We start from the raw sequence: 17,369 nt of genomic DNA on the forward strand, positions 1-17,369 counted from the left end.
CTGGCTGGTGATGCTCCGAAGCCATCGGGTCTGAGAAATAAGTCTTGGGGGCGGGGGGGGACGACGACTTCGCAACGCCAGCGAGCGAAGGAACGATGGAATAAGGGGCGGAGCTATCTGGCCAATGCGTTGCTACCGGCCGTTGCTAAGGGAGGAAGTACTTCCTGGGGGATCAAAAGCGCTTCCTGGGGGATCAAAAGCGCTTCCTGGGAACGAGGTTCGGCTTGAGTGGGAGGTAAGAGGGGCGCTGAGAGAGGTTAATAAGGTTCCTGGAAGTCTTTGGTGGGGGGGAGACTGTAGACCCTCGTTTGAGAGGGAGAAAAATGCGCGAACGAGCTTTTCGCATTTCTTCTAATATTTTTCTTCTTTTTTTCCGCTTAAAGAAGTCCTGAATTTCGCCCAGCAATTTGGTCTAATGCCTTCCCAAAAGGGAAAAAAAACCCTCAACGGCTCTGATTTTATTAGACACATTTTTTAAAGTAACCTCTAGCAATGGAGGGATTGGAAGTAAGAGAGGAGAAAATCTATCCCTTCATAAATAAATGTCTCCAAGAGATTTCTTTCTTTATTTAAAAATGCACGTGCTCTGCTCTTCCTGTTTTAAGATCGTTTTAGTTAAACTATTTCAATGGCTTCCATTGATGGAGATTTCATGGTTTATTTATTTTTTATAATTCTGAGGGTTTTTTTAATGTATAATACTTGAAGTGGCAAAACACTACAGAACCAAAAGTTCTAGTGCTTTTGGTGAATGCTGAGCCTAGAAAGATGCTGTCCAGCCTCCAGAACAGGAAAATGTGATAAGAGTCAGCATGGAAGGATTAGATGTTAAATGAAGCTTTGGTTGCTATTTCTACTGCTATCAAATTCCTATTTGATACTGTTCAGTTATTTCTTTTACTTCTGTAGTGTATTAATGTTGTGTTTGAGAATTCTGCCTCATCACATCATCACGGCTTTATTCACCCTTTAAATCTTTGGATTAAAATTCCCATATCTACTTTTAAGCAGGTATTTCCAGAGAAGCTTGCTTTCTGTATAAAAATAGATGCAGATATCATCCCTCTATATTTTTAATATATGCGTTGGAATGGTTGCCTCAAAGTTTGAATTTTGGTAATAGGAGTTGTATTGACAAAAGTCGGGCCATTATACAATTTATCAAATGGAACCTATCTAAACCCGAATTTAAATACAATATAGAATTAAAAATCAGTTGAAACAGGCATCATGTTCCAACAGTCAGTGAATTCAGGCAGTGATCAGATCAAAAATTCACTGCAGTGGCAAAACTTTTAGCTTGGTAAAGAGTGGACAAATGTACTATAAAAGGAAAAGCCAATTTATTGTTCCCACTAATCAAACTGCTCAAAGGATGGGAAATGCAGCAACGTGTATTCCAATACTAGTATAAAGGCAAATCTGTATTAGGGTGGCTGGAGTAATACCCTGTAAGTATCCTAATCCTGAACCACTGAGGAATTTGAAGGCTAAACTGATATTTTTGATCACTCCCAGAAATGGACCGGTAGTAGCCAAGGCCTTTGTCAACCTGACTTGTTCCACATGTTTGTTGGACTCCTGTGGAAGTAAACTTCAATGTCCATGCTACGTGAGATTTCTAAGACCTGGAGTCCAACACATCTGCAAGGTACCCAGTTCGTGGAGACTCAGTATCACACTCAAATAACCAATACCATTCTGGCCATTTGCCTCAGCATTTTGTGCCTTTCAGAGTTCCTGAATGAGGATTATAACCGGGGGAAAAAATGCATATTTCAACGGCACTTCTTTTCTTTGCAGAGACAAGGCAGTTCAATTTTGTTGGAAGTGTACTTAAGGACTTCACTAATGGCTGCTGAGTTGGATTTTTCACCCCCTGAAATCCCAGAGCCCACCTTTATGGAGAACATCTTACACTATGGCCTTTTCTTTGGTGCCATTTTCCAGCTCATTTGTGTTCTGGCAATAATCCTCCCTGTTCCAAAGACATATAAAATGGTAAGCATTTCTTGTCTATGACCATGCTACTACAACTGGGCATTGCAACTAACTGCCAGTTTGGCAACAATCCAATTGTTACCTGTTTTTTTCTCTCTCAAATACACTGGGTTTTTCTTTCTTTCATTCTTACAAACACAAAGGACAAAGAGACATCAGTTGAGCGGTATTTCATCTATTACGAGCTTCCTGTGAATGATAGGAAGCCCATGGCATCCTGACAATTGCAGCTGTTTCCTTAAAATAGAAATGTAGAACCTTTTTTTGCTGAAGGTGACCACATTTTTTTAATATTATCTTCCAGAGAAAGCACATGGCAGAATTGGGTACAACCAAAGTCAATACAGGCTGTAGCTCATACTGAAACAGAGAGTAGCCTAAGCCAGCATTTCCATTTCTTCTTGCTTCCCCCCCCCCTTCCCCTGCCAAATTCTCTCTTTTCTCTTTTCTTATTTCATCATCATCCACCCCGAACCACCCCAATGAGGCTGTCGAAATGATGTCCCGGTGCTTGGAAGCCGTACGGGTCTGGATGGATGACAACCGACTTAAACTCAACCCCTCCAAGACGGAGTGGCTGTGGCTTCCGGCCCCCCGGTTCAACCAGTTGCTTCCATCTCTGTCCATCGGGGGCGAGCAACTGGCCCCCATGGAACGGGCGCGCAATTTGGGCGTCCTCCTAGATGCCCGGCTGTCCATGGATGACCATGTAACAGCCGTGGCAAGGGGGGCGTTCCACCAGGTCCGCCTGGTGCGCCAATTGCGCCCCTTATTGGACCGGGATGCCTTGCGCACAGTCACCCATGCGCTAGTGACGTCTCGCCTGGACTACTGCAATGCTCTCTACATGGGGCTTCCCTTGAGATGCACTCGGAGACTACAGTTGGTTCAGAATGCGGCCGCGCGGGTGATTATGGGGAGGACTAGGTTCTCCCATGTAACACCTCTCCTGCGCGAGCTGCACTGGCTTCCTGTGGTCTATCGGGTGCGTTTCAAGGTTTTGATTACGATCTTTAAAGCGCTCCATGGCATAGGACCTAGTTACTTGCGGGATCGCATCCTGCCCCATACATCCCTACGACCAATCCGCTCACACAGAGAGGGACTTCTCCGGGTACCGTCCGCTAAACAGTGTCGGGGGGCGACACCCAGGAGCAGGGCCTTCTCTGTGATGGGCCCAGCCCTATGGAATGACCTCCCCCTTGACATCAGGATTACTTCCAATCTCCGCTCCTTCCGTGTAAAGCTCAAGACCCACCTCTTTCAATTATCTGGCCTGGCTCAACCGTAGTTTATCCTCCTCCTGACAGTCCTTTTTAAATTGTATTTTATCATGGGATATTTTAATGGCTAATTTTAATTTTCTATTATTATTATTAATGTGATATATATTTGATTACTACCTCCTCCATGTATGTATATGTATGTATATGTGTGTACCTGTATGTCTATATGTATGTATGTATATTTTTTATTGTACGCCGCCCCGAGTCCCTTGCGGAGAGGGAGCGGCTAACAAATTAAAAATTTGAATTTGAAATTTGAATTTATTTCTATGTTTACTCCAGCAAGCTTATTGCCATTTTTACACTTCCGAAGGCAGAAACTTTTACTTCCTCCGGTGCTTTTGTAAGGTCTCTCATCCACACTCTGACTTCTTTCATTCTTCTCCACATCTCTCTATTCTTTTTTTCTGGGAAGAAACAAGGGGAACAAAATAAAGAGATGTACCATATATACTTGAGTATAAGCCGAGACCCCTAATTTTACCCCAAAAAACTGGAAAAAGTTATTGACTCGAGTATAAGCCGAGGCTGGGAAATGCAGCAGCTCACGGTAAATTTCAAAAATAAAAATACAGGTAGATAACAATAAAATTGCTAAAAGTGTGTGTGTGTGTGAGTGAGACAGACAGACAGAGGAACAGAGAGAGGGAGAGAGAGAGGAAATCAGAGAGAGACTGACAGAGACGAATCAGAGACGTACTTTTAACTACCTGGCAGCAGCGTTTTGCCTTGGGGGGCTCCTCAGAACATCCCAAGACTTCGGAGGGAAGTTTACAGCCCTCCCTCGGAACGCTTCGGAGGGAAGCTTCTGCAAAGGCGAGTGACAACAAGTCTCCCAGGCTTTAATTTGCCGAGCTGTGCGCACGCGCCTGTTTTCCACGGCGTGGAGCAGCGGCGAGATTCTGCGCGGCGAGCGATGATTCCGGGGGCCATCAGTGAGGGGGCAGGGTCTCCCCTCGCGTTCCTCATCTTCCCGGATGGCCCCTGGAATCATTGCTCGCCACGCAGAATCTCGCCGCTGCTCCACGCCGTGGAAAACAGGCTCGCGCGCACAGCTCGGAAAATTACAGCCTGGGAGACTTGTCACTCGGCTTTTGCAGAAGCTTCCCTCTGCCCGCTCCCCTCGCTCCTCTCGGGCTTTGGAGGGAAGCTTCTGCAAAGGCGAGTGACAAGTCTCCCAGGCTGTAATTTGCCGAGCTGTACGCGTGTGCCTGTTTTCCACGGCGTGGAGCAGCGGCGAGATTCTGCGCGGCGAGCGATGATTCCAGGGGCCATCCGGGAAGATGAGGAACGCGAGGGGGGACCCTGCCCCCCCCCACTGATGGCCCCCGGAATCATCGCTCGCCGCCCAGAATCTCGCTGCTGTTCCACGCCGTGGAAAACAGGCGCGCGCGTACAGCTCGGCAAATTACAGCCTGGGAGACTTGTCACTCGCCGGGGTTATGCAGAAGCTTCCCTCCGAAGCCCGAGAGGAGGGAGGGAAGCGGGCGCCCGGCACACAGAAGAGCCGCATTAAAATGTTTAAAGAGCCACATTTTTATTTTTTTTGTTCACTGGAGTATAAGCCGAAGTGGATTTTTCAGCCCAAAAAGTGGGCTGAAAAATTCGGCTTATACTCAAGTATATACGGTAATCCAATTCAGTGACAATCATTGTAGAAAATTAACATAAGGAAAGAGATGGCAGGTTAGATACAGATATCTGGCAAACTGAGAGGACTGTTCTTAATTAGAAATGTCATCTCTCTGCCAGGAAGTGATACCGCAAAGGATTCTAGATTAGGGAAAAACACAGGGTTCTAGCTTGGCAAAAATCAGTATTCTAACCACTTGTGGACACATGAGTATTAGGCAAGACCGGTCATTGTTATGTTTTCTGACATACTCCTTGTACAAAAAGTAGTTGCATACCATGGATTATTTATTATGGAGATTATAGTTCATTTCCCAAAATACCACTGACAACATCACTGTTCTAAAATTGTCACTTTTATTTGGTTTCAAAGTATGACTAACCAATCTCTGGGCCTCCCTCTTCAAAATTAAAGCAGGATTTTCAGAATTCAAATTTTGAATAAGACTAACCTTGTGCACCTGGTGGCACAATTGTGTGTTTGTAACTTGGTAATTTAAAAAAAAAATAGCTTCCCTTCCTCCTCCTGTTTCAAATTTATTCTAGGAATCCATGTTTTTGGCAGGACTGTTTTTTCTTCCTTTGGACCTGTCTATAGTAAGCATAAATTGTTTTAATTTAGCCCCAAATGCTGAGTATCATGCCAACTAGCTGATGAATTTGTAATTATGAATTATTTGGTAGCAAAGAAAACTTTAATTGTTTGAATGTAAACTAAGTCAACTTTCCAGCAAATAATAAACTCATCAGATTTCCTCAGTGAAAAGCAAATGCCAGAATATAGTGCAGCTATAACATTTTTAAAATGGCAGGAATTTATTCCATAAACTACACATTTTCACATAGGAGTTAACCCTGTAATTTAGTAGTATAGCATTGCTTGAAATTGTAAGAATCAATGAGTGCAGAAAAAAGTTAGGCAAACACAATTCTCATAAGGACCTGATTGGGGCTGAAGTTGTCCCGGGAATCTCCTGGGGACAAACAATCATCCTTTGCCATGCACTATTTCCAATTTAAAAATCCATTCTGATTATTAAAAGGAAGCATGGATATTCTTTACTTAGCATAGTAATTTTATCTGTTTACATGTTTTTTTCTTTATTCAGGAACATTTAAATTATGCACTTTAAGTCTCTGAATGATTAATACTTTTGCTTCTGTTTGTCCAAAAGTTTGGAATTTCCTGTGGGTGAATCACATATACCTTGGCATGCGAGTCCTCTACTCTTTCTTGGAAGGGCACATAAGCAAATTGCCATAGCCTTGTAACTTAGGAGAGAGTTCAGGCAGGTTCATTGATGTTAAAGATACTAACTAGCAAGCTTTCTTCCCGTTCCTGCAGGGCAAAATTTGCATTGCTTTCTAAGAGGCTTAAAATCAGCATAGAACCCTGTGCCAGTTTTTGTGCCTTTTTTCCAGTTGGCATGCATTAATTGTGGACATCTTTAGAATTCAAAAAACATTTATATCAAAACTTGTTTAATGAGGGAAAGCAATCTGTGAATTTGGCTTCCTCTAAAAATGTCATGAAACTGTTTTCTCCATGTGTTTCCAAAAAATTTCCCACCAGTTTTTTTATAAACTTATCAAGCATTATGTATCAAAGTAGGCTAAACAGAGGGTGGAAGAAATATTTAAAATTGAAGCTGATACTAAAGTCATATAGTTTGCATGGATCCTAAAAATACCAGTCTCAAATGAATAGTCTGTATTCAGAGTTCTGCTAATTTTGGACACATACTAATCTTTATTAACACAAAACAAAATGCATCATGAATTACTAGATTATAGTATATATACATTTTTAAAGGAGTCACAGAAAACCAACATGGTCAGGATTATCCAAATTTCAGGTGATAACGCTGTTCCAAAGGGCAGGGGCTTTGACAGAGAAGGCATGCTTCTTTGGTCTCACTAGGTGGCAGTGTTTCATAGAGGTGTTCCAAAGCATGTCCACCCTTCAGATCCCATGGGTCAGCCAGAAACACTCAGAGATAGGTGGCCCCACAAGTAACAGAGCCTCTGTTATGAAGGGCTTTATGAGTGAAAACCAGCACCATGAAGTGCACCTGGGAACTTGTAGATGCCTAATGCAGCTGTGTAATACTGATATTGTATGGGATACCCTGATGGATCCATAACTATACACACCGTTGCATTTTGGACCAGTTGTAGCTTCTTGATGGTTTTTAAGAGCAGCCTCATTTGGCTCACGGGCCAAAAGCGGGGGGAGTGCAGGGGGGTCGTGCATGGGTGTGCCACACATGCACATCCTTCCCTTCCTGCGTGCATACGTGCGTGACCAGCACTTCTCCCCCCCCCACTTTTGGCGCTCTTTTTTCACCCTCCCCAAGCTCCAGAAGCTTTCTAGGAGCCTCAACGAAAACAGCCCTCCCACACGCACACACCAAGCCCTCCGGAGCACAAAAAACTGGCCCTGTGTGCAAACCGGAAGTTCTGGAACGGACTTCCAGCAAAAAACAGCCCTACGGCCAAACCGGAAGTGACTTCCGGTTTGTCCGTAGGGCTGTTTTTTTGCCCTCCGGAGCCTTCAGGGAAGCCGCCTGAAGGCTCCAGAGGGCAAAAAACAGCCCTACCTGCAAATCGGAAGCCCGTTTCAGAACTTCCGGTTTGCCCGTAGGGCTGGTTTTTTGTGCTTCTGAGGCTTCCCTGAAAAATGGCCTCAAAAGAAGGCCGAAGTCGGAGCTAACAGGGCAACGCCTCGCATTCCCTGACAAAAGGCTCCGCTTGCCACCTGTGGCACGCGTGCCATAGGTTCACCATCATGTTCATATGGCATGACTTGCAGCAGTCCAGTCAGGAAGCGACTATGGCATGACTGACCATAAGTAGGGTTTCCTGATCCAGAAACTGGTGCCACAAGGTGGATTTGTTCAAAGGCTTTCTTGATCATGACTGCCAACTGTTCTTCAAGTGGAATGGAAAATCCAAGAGGACACCCAAATTGCACACAAGTTTTGTCTAGCAAGTCTAATCCTATCCAAAAAGTTAGTCAGTCTCTAGATTTAGGGAGCCCTAGAATCCATAACCTTTCAGTCTTGTTTCGGTAAAGCCATTTACTACTATTGTCTATTAGTCCTTCTCCCCCCATTCACTTTGTTCTCAACATCTTTGCTGCTTTTCCTTCTCTGTGATATAGTTTTGACTTACATTCTTTGGGGCATTTCTTTCTCCCTTTCCCTATTTAAGACCAATGGCTTAAGCATAGTATTGCTATTTTCTGAATAATCAGCTAATTATTTGTTGTTAGATTTTAATGTTGTTTCATGTATTTTTTTTGCCTACCTTGGCTACAAAACTGAAAGGCACTCATCACCTCAAAATACAGGTGAAACTTGAAAAATTAGAATATTGTGCAAAAGTTCATTTATTTCAGTAATGCAACTTAAAAGGTGAAAGTAATATATGACATAAGATTCATTACATGCAAAGCAAGACAGTTCAAGCCGTGATTTGTCATAATTGTGATGATTATGGCTTACAGCTCATGAAAACCCCAAATCCACCATCTCAGAAAATTAGAATATTACATGCAATCAATAAAACAAGGATTATACATAGAACAATATCGGACCTCTGAAAAGTATAAGCATGCTCAGTACTTGGTTTGAGCCCCTTTTGCAGCAATTACTGCCTCAATGCAGCGTGGGATGGAAGCTATCAGCCTGTGGCACTGCTGAGGTGTTATGGAAGTCCAGGATGCTTCAATAGCGGCTTCAGCTCTTCTGCATTGTTCGGTCTCATGTCTCTCATCTTTCTCTTGGCAATGCCCCATAGATTCTCTATGGGGTTCAGGTCAGGCGAGTTTGCTGGCCAATCAAGCACAGTAATCCCACGGTCGTTGAACCAGGTTTTGGTGCTTTTGACAGTGTGGGCAGCTGGAAAATGAAGTCAGTATCCACAGAAAGCTCGTCTGCGGAAAGAAGCATGAAGTGCTCCAAAATCTCCTGGTAGACGGCTGCATTAACCTTGGTCTTAATGAAGTACAGTGGTCCAAAGTCCTGTTGTTCAGTGGTCCAAAGTCCTCTTTTCTGATGAAAGCAACTTTTCCCAAAAACACCAGAACCTGGTTCAATGACCGTGGGATTACTGTGCTTGATTGGCCTCTCCATTCTTCCTCCATACTCTGGGTCCTTGGTTTCCAAATGAGATGCAAAAGTTGCTCTCATCAGAAAAGAGGACTTTGGATCACTGAGCAACATGACTTTGGACCACTGTGCTTCATTAAGACCAAGGTCAATGCAGCCGTCTACCAGGAGATTTTGGAGCACTTCATGCTTCCTTCCACAGACGAGCTTTATGGGGGTACTGACTTCATTTTCCAGCTGCCCACACTTCTGAAAGCACCAAAATCTGGTTCAATGACTGTGGGATTACTGTACTTGATTGGCCAGCAAAGTCGCCTGATCTGAACCCCATAATCTATGGGGCATTGCCAAGAGAAAGATGAGAGACATGAGACTGAACAATGCAGAAGAGCTGAAAGCCGCTATTGAAGCATCCTGGACTTCCATAACACCTCAGCAGTGCCACAGGCTGATAGCTTCCATCCCACGCCGCATTGAGGCAGTAATTGCTGCAAAAGGGGCTCAAACCAAGTACTGAGCATGCTTATACTTTTCAGAGGTCCGATATTGTTCTATGTACAATCCTTGTTTTATTGATTGCATGTAATATTCTAATTTTCTGAGATGGTGGATTTGGGGTTTTCATGAGCTGTAAGCCATAATCATCACAATTATGACAAATCACGGCTTGAACTATCTTGCTTTGCATGTAATGAGTCTTATCTCATATATTAGTTTCACCTTTTAAGTTGCATTACTGAAATAAATGAACTTTTGCACAATATTCTAATTTTTCGAGTTTCACCTGTACATGTGGTAATGTCCAATGTTAAGACTGTAGAGTTGTTACTGTTTTTTAAAAAAAATGACATTCATATAAGCTTCTTCCAAATAATAATACCTAGGGTCAGCCTGAATAAACTTTTAAATTTAATTTTCTGTGTAAAAGACATAAGTATAAAACAAGCAGTACTTAGAAAGTACAGTGCCTTTGATTTTATAAATGATTCATGAGCACGTTTATCCAGCATTCTATACCAGCAAATAATAAAAAAGATCTACCACCTATCCACAAAATCATTAATGTTCTGTTTCTCTTAATAAACTTAACAGGATGCTGAAAGCTTTGAGACGAAAAGTGCTGAAGTAGTCAAGAAACCCAAAATTGCTGCCCTCTCAGTGAACAAGAAGCTCAAAAAAGAAACAAAGAAGAAACGATAAAATGATATCATGATGAAATTTTCACAGCAACCTTATGGCAACAAGTCAAACTGCAGTGAAGATGACACTGCAAATATATTTGATAAAGCTGTCCTTATTCTGGTTTTGAGGAAGTAGATAACACTTTCTAAAATGGCTCTAGGTTCATTGTTTCACCTGATCTGTAATAAATAACCTGTAAGGTTAGTGAGAAATATCTTACAGTATGGTTCAGTAACAGGAAAACAATCTTTGGGGGAAGGCAATGTTGAGGGACATCTGGATCATAAACATGTCCCACCACATCACTCTTTTCCATTTTTTAAACAGAGGGATTGAACACTCTACTACTTTTGTATGTTGTTAATATAATTGGTTATAGTATTATCCTTTCATTTTTTAAATTAAAAAACAGTCCTAATAACTGTCTGAATTTAGCTTTCTTTGAATTTGATAATTTGACATTTTATTGTTTTCCTATTCTTAGGTATAATAAACCAAGTTGTTCAGATTCTCTTTAAGCGTATTGGACTGAATAAATGAAAACTCTGATTCCCACTCAACAAAAGATGAACATTTCTGTGCCAATAAAAAACATCTCCGAGCCAGTTTGGTGTAGTGGTTAGGGCATCAAGCCAGAAACTGGGAGAGTGGGAGTTCTAGACTCAATTTAGGCACAAAGCCAGAAGGGCTTTGTCACTCAATCTCAGCCTTAGTAGGGTGCAATGGCAAACCACTTCTGAAAAACCTTGCCAAGAAAACTGCAGGAATTTATTCAAGCAGTCTCCGACAATCAAACACAAACAGAAGGGAGGGGGAAAACCTTTGTAGTGATATCAACAGGTCAGTTGTGGATCTTCTACTAGTAAACAAAATGTACTTCCAAGTGAGATAGCCTTTGTTATGCTGTTGATAGCAAATTGAAGACAGAATTGTGGTGGCTATGTAGACAAAACAGAGCTATTGCAACACTAGAAGCATCTGTTCACATTCCTGGGAAAATTCCCAAATCTGCAGATGGGGGGGGGGGGGGAATTAACCAGATAAAAACTAAACCTGAACAAAAATATTCCATGCTGCCAAATATATATATCTTTATGTTAAGATCAAAATATACCATCTGCTATGTTAAGTGTCTGCCCCTGCCATCTTATGATGTTCCACAGGTAAGCTTACTTAGTGCTGACTTTATTATGCAATAGGTCAAATGTGTCATGTCTGCCATGGGATCCATGAAGCTGGATCAAACCAATCCCATGGAAGGTAGTGGGATTCCATGGGATAAAGAGAACAAACGCTTCTATGCAAATATTATGACGTATCAGTAGGAGGAGCCCGAGAGTTCAATCCTACGTAGCGCCAGATGTTTTTCTCTTAGGGTGCAAAGAAAAAAATATCTGCTGCAAACTCCACATAAGCATCAGGAAGGGTATCTGACCAGTAAATGCTTAGCTCCACTTAGTCACCCAAATTAAGGGACTACATGGTCATAAAATGGGGGGGGGGAACCAAAGTAGGAGCCAGAGAAAGTTGGGTGATCTGCAAATTCACCCCTTCAGGCTCACCCATGGGGCTTTGTCCTTCCATTTGTCCTGGAACCAGGTTCCAGAAAGATCTTCACCTTTTTTTTTCCCAGCCCTGCTTAGGAATCTCAACTTCGTGGAACACATTTCCCGAAGTCACTATTCCTACTGATCTCAGACCTAACAAAAGGGCTTTCCAATGCCATTTGCATCAGGAGAGTAGGTGATGGAGACCCTCTGTCAGTGTGGAAGCCATTTTTTCTTTTTTCGGCTTCCTGACTACCACATATGTTAGCCTGGGAATTTAGGAGGGTGGTTTGGTTGGAGCGGTAGAGTTTAGCCATAACAACATTCTTTCTTCTGGGAACCAAGGACATTTGCCTGGACCTAGATAGGAGTAGTTGGAGATTGTCTTCAGTTACGTTGGAACATTGGATTTGACCATGTGATGAACATGTGGGTGTGGGGCAAGGGTTGTGAACTTTCAACTGGGTGGGGAAAGCCTGGAAGCTTTCAGATTCGGGTTTCCCCAGATGTGCCAACGTGACATCTCTAATAAAGTGGAATTTTGAGGAACTTCAGACCTTGGAGTTTTATTTCGTTGGGGATGTTTTTTTGGAACCCTGACACCCTCCTCACCTTGCATCCCCTTTCAATTCAAAGTTCAGGATGTAGATACTGAGTTTAAAACAGTGTTTCTCAATCTTAGCAACTTTCAGCTCCCAGAATTCATCAGTCTTACTGCAAAAACACAATAAATAGTCCTTTGCCAGTGTAATAGCAGCATAAAGCAAACTGCCAGGAATGCTTGGGGAACAATAATTGCAAAGGAAGTAGGAAAGAACCTGTAGAAATGCATTTTTTTAAAATCCTCAATTTATTTTGGAATCTAGATGAAGAGAGTTCAGAAAGGAAGACCTGGTGTTAAATTGACATACTAACTTCATCAAATGCATATCGGTCGATACACTCTACACACTTGATGAAATGAATGGCAATTCATGAAATCTTGTGCCTTTTATAAAATTGATTAGGCAGAAAGGGTGCTAATAAATTCATTTTAGGACTCAGGCATGCAAATGTAGCTGTTGCATGTTCAGTCTCTTCAAATTAAACATTCTTTTGGCTTAATTATTTCATAGTATTTTCATTAGCAGAGGTACATTAGTATTTTAAAGAATAATAGTTATGCCTGATATGTGAATGTTATGGTGGAAAATATCAGAAGTTACCAAAGTTGTGGGCTAGATTTAAAAGTTTAAAAACGGCAATGGCAAATCAAGCTCACATTCTTTCCAAGAAAAGCACATAAATAGCCCATGAAATCACCAGGATTCAAATTTAACAAGAAGGATATTTCACTTAAAACACAATGGAACCAGGAGCAAACTGAGTTTCAATGAAAATACATTTTTGTTTAGCTTCTTTGTCTGATTATGAGGTAAGCTTCAAAGCCCCTGAAATCCTGCCACTCATAAATAATTGAAATTGACAAAATCATGAATATCAGTTCAACTCCAAAGGCTGAGAAGTTTTTATTACTACTTTCCAGCTTCTGGTCTTTTAGCAATTATTATTTTAACTGAAGATGTTTTTACCCTCTGGGTAAAATAGTCAGAGCAGCTAATAAAATCATCCAGATTCCGTCGCAAAAGTCAACTTCCAGTCATCTACTTTGTGGACTGCAGATTTTAGAGGCATTTGCAAATCTTCCAAGGGACATCATCCCCAGCCAATATTCTCAATAATAGCAAGACTAGATTAACTTTTCTTTCTCCATGGGATAATTGTATTCTAAGGTGAGATGAGAACAGTAATTAAATGCTCCTCAAGGAGTGCTCTCTTCTATTACATCCGTCCTCCCTCTCCTTTTGAAAGACCTATTTTGGAAGATCCCAGTAGACAATGCCCAGATTTCTGCACTGGATTCTGGTAGACTTGACTTTTCTCCCTCTCAGCATTAACAACTAGGATGATGGCATTTTTCATTAAGAGAAAAATATATTTGTCTGTTGAGGAGTCTTCCCTTTGCAATCTGCTCCTTTTAGTATATTTCATTACGTTGCTTTCTGTTGGCTGAGATTGATTATGTTAACAGCATGTCTTTATTCAGCTCTTGTTCTGGCGATCAGGTCCCATAGGAGGCTCTGTAAGAAGTAGCTCATGACCAATAATCCTAGGGGCACAGTTCATTTAAATCCTGATTAATCCTTTTCAGACCTCCTTTACTTTTGTTTTGGTGCACAGGACTCCCTGCCTTGCGTGCACCCAGGCAGAAAGTTGTTCCTGGAAGAGAGATAAAGCAGCAGGTCGGGGCTGTTTCAAGGCAGGCAGATACCTGTCCTGGCTTCTTCAAGACTCAGAAATAGATGGTTTAGAGCTGTTGCGTGGCTGCTTGATTGGCTTCTTCTGAAGCAAGGAACTTGAAGCTGTAAACAATTTGTGAAAATAAGGATATTCTCCTGACACAGATGTATGGTTCTAAATTAGGGAGCTGGAATGAACGTGATTTCATTCATTTGATTTATAACCTATCTGGTACACAGAAGTATTAAAAAATTTGTCTGGACCTGAGTAAGGGACTTCCCAATACCATGTGAGAGAGCTACTGGCAAACCTCAGCCATCACTGTAATATTGGGGAGCAGTTTCACTAAGAAGATCCATACTCTATTATTTATTTATTTATTTATTTATTTGTGCTTCTAGACCGCCCCCTCTCCCAGAAGGGACTCGGGGCGGTGTACAGTCCATAGAGAATATCACAAAAATACAATAAAAAATTAAATATTAAATATGTACAGTTTGGAGGAGGTTAAAATGCAACTAGTCCAAAATAAGTATAAGAGTCTTCTGGGTGAATCCAATACTATTAGATAAGATAGCACCAATCAAAATAGGCCACCTATACTAATGGCTGTCGTCACTGTACCTATTTTTCTGAGTTGCTGTTGCTTCGGTAGCATTTCATCTTGTCATTATGTAATTTTGAAAAGGATGGCTCTTACAAAAGCCAATTTTAAATTTTATAGGGAAGTTCCAAATAAGCCATCATATCTCTTATCAAATACATTCCTTTGTTTTTCATGAAAACAGTCATATCCAAAGGCCCAGACTGGGATATCTGTAAAATTAAAATCTCTGTTAACTTATTTAAACAGGCTAGGCACTCCCTCATTATGGAAGCTCTACATTTTTCAGGTTAAATTGTATGTTCTCCTCTTATATGCAATTATAGTCCTTTGCATTAAAAGCAAACACAATTTGCTTAATAACTTCTAGTTTTAAATGCTGTTCTCTAACCTGTAATGTCCAGTTAAGAACTAAGAACTAAGAGATTCACTTAACTTTGTTGGCATTTGATATGTAAACTAAATCCTGAACTGAATCACTGAATCACTGCTACTTGTCTTCAGTTGGAATCTTTTCTGCCTTTAGTATTTGAAATCATTTAGCCAGTTCACCTGGAATCCTTTGTGCTAAATATATACACAGCACAATAAGAGTTAATGTCATGCTGCAACTAATAATTAAGGGCACAATGACCTCATTCACATGGTATGGTAGGCCAGGGATTCTTAAATAATGCTTTATTGGAAAACCCGCCACTACCACTGGGTAGTGTCAGGCATCACACTAAGAACAGGTTATGAATTTCAAACCTCATTAAAACTTAATGAAAAGCTGAGCAACAGTAATTCTGTAGTTCCCATCGCACTACTATATTCAGGTTTTCAATGACACAATTATTTCAACACAATTGTATTTTGGAAAGAAATTATGTAAAGGATCTCAGGGTTCTGTCCATCTATCTGTCTGCCAGCAGGATAAGTGTCCAAAGCAGAAGAGGATCAAATTTGATGAGGTAACAGAAGCCAACAAAGGAACAAGTTTGAAAATGGGGCAAATCAGATTGAGAATTCTGAAGGAAAATGCTCCCCCAATGCATCTCTATAGGAAGGGCAACTGGGCAGCCTCTTGCGGACTTGGTGATTTCATCCCAGGTTACCAAGAATTGACACTAACTTAATGGTATAAATAAATAAAAACAACGTCATGGGATATGGATGCTAAATTCCTTGCAAAGCAACATGATGAAGATGGGGTTGATCATTATAATATATATGATTTTCTCCCCTAAAATAACAAAATGCAGGCCAGGGCTAGCAAAAATATATGATTTAGCAAGACATATGACTCAATCTGTTTCTAATGTTTGATATGTTCCACAGTAGTGAAAGAGAAGGACTGTGCTGTCTATAAGGAAAGCCTTTTTAATGCAATTAAGTAATTCTGAGATGGATTTCCAAGATTTTAAAAACTGTTTAAAAAGAAGCAACCTTTAATTCTAACTAGTCCTGGCCTTAACTAGTTTCAAACTTGATAGTGGCTGCCCAGTAGATTTCTCATCAAGGAAACTTGGAATTACTGTCCCAAAATATCACCTATTTGAATCTTTTTATGAGGTCATCATTGGATTTATGAACCATCCTAGATACATTTTCCATCAGGGGGATTTGCTCTTCAAGAAGTCAGTTTACAAAGTTGGTCAGCTATGTTGGATCACTCTCTTTTACATCCATTTCCTATCTGCAACTTGAGTATTACAATACAGCACTTAGCCATCTTGGAATATTACGATAAAGAATGCCAGAAAATGTTTATTTGAAGTTCCCTGAATCTTTTTAATATCCAAAGTAATAAACGTCTTTGTTGTGTGAATCAGCCACTGTATTTGATAAACCATGGTTTAAAGTTTTGACAGCTGTTTTGAGTTCAGGCAAAATCGTGTATGTAAAAAAAATGCATATAGGTCATATACGGTACATCAAGCATAGAACAAATACCTCAAATATATATACACCAAGTCAGTGGTATATATATATTTTTACTACCAGTTCTGTAGGCTTTGTGGGCATGGCGTGGCTTTGTGGGTGTGGCTTTGTGGGCATGGCAGGGGAAGGATACTGCAAAATCCCCATTCCCTCCCCAACCCACTAACCTGCTTTCCAGCTCCGTCCTCCTATTCAGGGCAACAAAAGAAGATCAGTTGGGAGGCTGGAAGCCAGCGGGGGTGGGGCAAGCCTATTTCCCAGTTCTCTGAACTACTCAAAATTTCCACTACCAGTTCTCCAAAACCTGTCAGAATTGGCTGAAAACCACCCCTACACCAAGTAAGCCATAGTTTGTATAATGATTGTTTGTTTAATATAACAGAAAGCAAAGAGATAAAGGCTTCTCCCAAATCAGATTGGCTGGATGTAAACAATATAAATAAGCCAAAATGAAACAAACCACCTTGTGGAATATATCCTACCCTTCTTTCCATGAAGATACGTAGTCATCTGTGTTACTCATTTCCAAGTTATCTTGGAACAGTGTTTCAACCTTGGCCACTTTAAACTCTGTGGATTTCAACTTCCTGGTTGGGGAATTCTGGGAGTTGACGTCCACTCAGCTTCAAATGGCCACAATTGAGAAACACTGTCTTGGAGGAACTCAGAGAATGGATCAAGGCAGACTCACAAGGGAACAACCTACAGGCTACAATTGACAGATGGAAAACTATGATTAAATGCCAACTCTGACATTTTCCTTTTATGCCCATTGTACATTTACCGGAGCAGGTCCAGGCCA

The 17,369-nt window shown here is 41.2% G+C and overlaps 1 protein-coding gene and 1 long non-coding RNA gene across 3 annotated transcripts; one reads left to right on the forward strand and one right to left on the reverse strand.

Annotated features, from left to right (window-relative positions):
- The first annotated feature begins 141 nt into the window (after positions 1–141).
- MANBAL (mannosidase beta like) lies at positions 142–10,726 on the forward strand. 2 transcript variants are annotated; one of them, XM_081948696.1, is made up of 4 exons: positions 220–235; positions 1,519–1,651; positions 1,804–2,001; positions 10,124–10,726. In XM_081948696.1, exons 3-4 carry the CDS (start codon positions 1,852–1,854, stop codon positions 10,229–10,231), a joined length of 258 nt encoding a protein of 85 aa, XP_081804822.1. In that variant the 5' UTR covers positions 220–235; positions 1,519–1,651; positions 1,804–1,851; the 3' UTR covers positions 10,232–10,726. The 2 variants fall into 2 exon arrangements, with proteins under 2 accessions (XP_081804821.1, XP_081804822.1); XM_081948695.1 differs by lacking the exon at positions 1,519–1,651 and having other exon boundaries at positions 142–235.
- On the reverse strand, positions 3,553–17,120 carry LOC309389843. Its single transcript, XR_014175017.1, has 3 exons — positions 17,050–17,120; positions 6,127–6,258; positions 3,553–3,694 (listed from the first exon to the last, which is right to left on the reverse strand). It is a non-coding gene; the product is annotated as an uncharacterized lncRNA (long non-coding RNA).
- Between the last annotated feature and the right edge of the window lie 249 nt (positions 17,121–17,369).

This window comes from Natrix helvetica, assembly GCF_964273705.1.
Source record: "Natrix helvetica genome assembly, chromosome: 3".
NCBI classification, from domain to species: domain Eukaryota; kingdom Metazoa; phylum Chordata; class Lepidosauria; order Squamata; family Natricidae; genus Natrix; species Natrix helvetica.

What these genes read in the sequence shown, in the direction of transcription:
- MANBAL (XM_081948695.1), top strand. Translation starts at nt 1,852, where the DNA reads ATGGCTGCTGAGTTGGATTTTTCACCCCCTGAAATCCCAGAGCCCACC. An exon ending in TTCCAAAGACATATAAAATG is followed by an intron (nt 2,002 to 10,123) that starts GTAAGCATTTCT and finishes TAAACTTAACAG; the next exon opens with GATGCTGAAAGCTTTGAGAC.